We start from the raw sequence: 2500 nt of genomic DNA, 5'->3' as shown, positions 1-2500 counted from the left end.
CCACCTGGCAATGAAGAGTAACACGATAATGATAATAATAATAAGGATAATAGTGATAATGATAATAATGGTAATGATAATGACGATAATATTCACATACTAGCAGTAATAGCAATAGTAATGATAAAATACAATAATGATAATGATGATAATAATAATATCAATAGTAAAGATAACAACAACAATAATAATGATGACGATAATGATGATGATGATGATGATAATAATAATAATAATAACAACAATAATAATAATAATAATGATAATAATAATAATAATAATATTAACAATAGTAATAAAAAAAATGATAATAATATTAATCATAATAACAACAATAATAATAACAGTAATAACGCTAATGATAATAATAATAATGATAATAAAAATAACAATAATAATAATAACAATAATAAAGATAGCGATAACTAATAATGACGATCAGCAATAACCACAGCAACAACAACAACAATAATAATAATAATGATAATAGTAATAATAATAATAACAACAACAATGATAATAATATCAATAATAATAAAGATAACAATAATGACTAACAATAATAATAATAGTAATAACTGTAATAATCATAATGATAATGATAAAAAAATAGTAACAATGAGGATAATGATAAAAAATAATAATGATAATGATAACGATAATTATAATAAAAGGAATAACGATAATGATGATAATAATAATAATGATAAGAACAATGATAATAAAATAATAATAACGATTATAATAATGACGATAATTATAATAATAATAATAACAATAACAATAACAATACTACTATTATTATTACATTAATAACAATAATAACGTTAAAAGTAACAATGATAATGATATTAATAACGATAATAAAAATAATAAGAATGATAAAAGGAATTTAATGATAATAATAATAGTAATAATAATTATGATAATAATAGTAACAGGAGAATAGTGATGATAATGATAATAATAATGACATTAACAATGATTAAAGCAACAATTATAATAATAATAATGTGATGATAATAACAAAAGCTGTAGTGATAATGGAACTGATAAATAAATAACTGATATTTAAGATTAAAAATTACGGCATTGAGGATAATGATAATGAATGGAAAAGAAAATAATGATAATATAATTAATATCATAATCATTATAGTTATCATTCTTGTTATGATGATGATTATTATTATAATTTTCACTATTATCAATTTTATCATTATCAGACGGTAATATTATTGATATTATTATTATTATTATTATCATTATCATTATTTTATCAGTATTATTATCATTATTTTATAATTATCATTATTACTAAGTACTAGTATTAGTATCATCATTATTACTGTTATTATCATTATCATAATTATCATCATTATCATTATTATCATCATTAATTTTCATTTATGATTATTATTCTTATTATCATTATTATTTCTATTATCATTACCATATCATTACTCTCATTATTATTATTATTACTAATAGTATCAATATCATTATTATTATGATAATAATGATAATGATTATAGCAATAATAATGATGATGATAATAATAATGATAATAATAATAATAATAATAATAATAATAATAATAATAATAATAATAATAATAATAATAATAATAATAATAATAATAATAATAATAATATAATAATTATTATTATCAATATTATTATCATCACTATTTTTATATAATGATTAATATTATTATCATTACCATTATCATTACTATTATTTTCATTATTATCATGCTTATCATTATCACTATCATTATTATTACTATCATTATTACAAAGACTATCATTACTATCATTGTTATCATCATAATTAGTGACCGTAATAATTGTTGATAACAATGATAACAATATAAAAAATGACGATAACTATACTGATAGTAAAATATGATATTAACAGTAATGATAATGATAACAATAATAGTAATGATAAAAACAGCTATGATAATAACAATAAAATAACAATGAGAAAGATCACCGCCTATAGTTGCACGATAACACGGTAACACGATAACACCGCCTTTGGTCTGAGACTCCAGTGGCGAGGTCTTCGACGTCTCACCTGGGAGAAGACCGCCCGCGTGGCCAAGCTGACCGACTTTGTACCGAAGTTGACCTGCTCGAGGCCCCTCATCGTGGGCGTGAAGAAGAGCCGGTAGTGGCGTGGGCGGGGTGGCTCCGGGTCCGTCCTTTTGACCTGTATCCCCACGCTCTTGCGCCCCGACGGGAAGAAGTGGCAAGGGCAGTTGCAGTAGCGGGGGTTGTGGCCGCCTGGGTCGCCCGTCAGCGCCTGCGGGAGGAGGGAGGGTCATGGAGGCCGGCGATGGGGAGGGAGGGAGGGGGTGAGAGGAGTAGGAGGGAAGGGGGAAGAAAGTGAGGAAAAGAGGAAGAGGGAAGGAAGTAGAGAGAGGAAAGGAAGGAGAGAGAGAGCGAGAGAGAGCGAGAGAGTGCGAGATAGTGAGAAAGAAAGATAGATAATA

General features: G+C 25.4%; 1 protein-coding gene across 1 annotated transcript in view; it reads right to left on the bottom strand.

The window, feature by feature from the left end:
- The window catches only part of LOC113828448 (uncharacterized), a gene marked incomplete at its 5' end in the record, with an annotated part of 4340 nt that extends 2030 nt beyond the window's left edge, over positions 1–2310 (bottom strand). The window contains 2 exons of the mRNA XM_070120326.1: positions 1–4; positions 2083–2310. The exon at positions 1–4 is cut by the window's left edge and continues 309 nt beyond it. Coding sequence (XP_069976427.1) covers positions 1–4; positions 2083–2310 — 232 coding nt within the window. The remainder of the gene's footprint in view (positions 5–2082) is intronic.
- Positions 2311–2500: the final 190 nt, after the last annotated feature.

The sequence above is a fragment of the Penaeus vannamei genome, unplaced genomic scaffold (assembly GCF_042767895.1).
Source record: "Penaeus vannamei isolate JL-2024 unplaced genomic scaffold, ASM4276789v1 unanchor4582, whole genome shotgun sequence".
Classification (NCBI taxonomy): Eukaryota; Metazoa; Arthropoda; class Malacostraca; order Decapoda; family Penaeidae; genus Penaeus; species Penaeus vannamei.
Note: the sequence above shows the minus strand (reverse complement) of the source record. Positions and strands in the feature narration are given on the sequence as shown.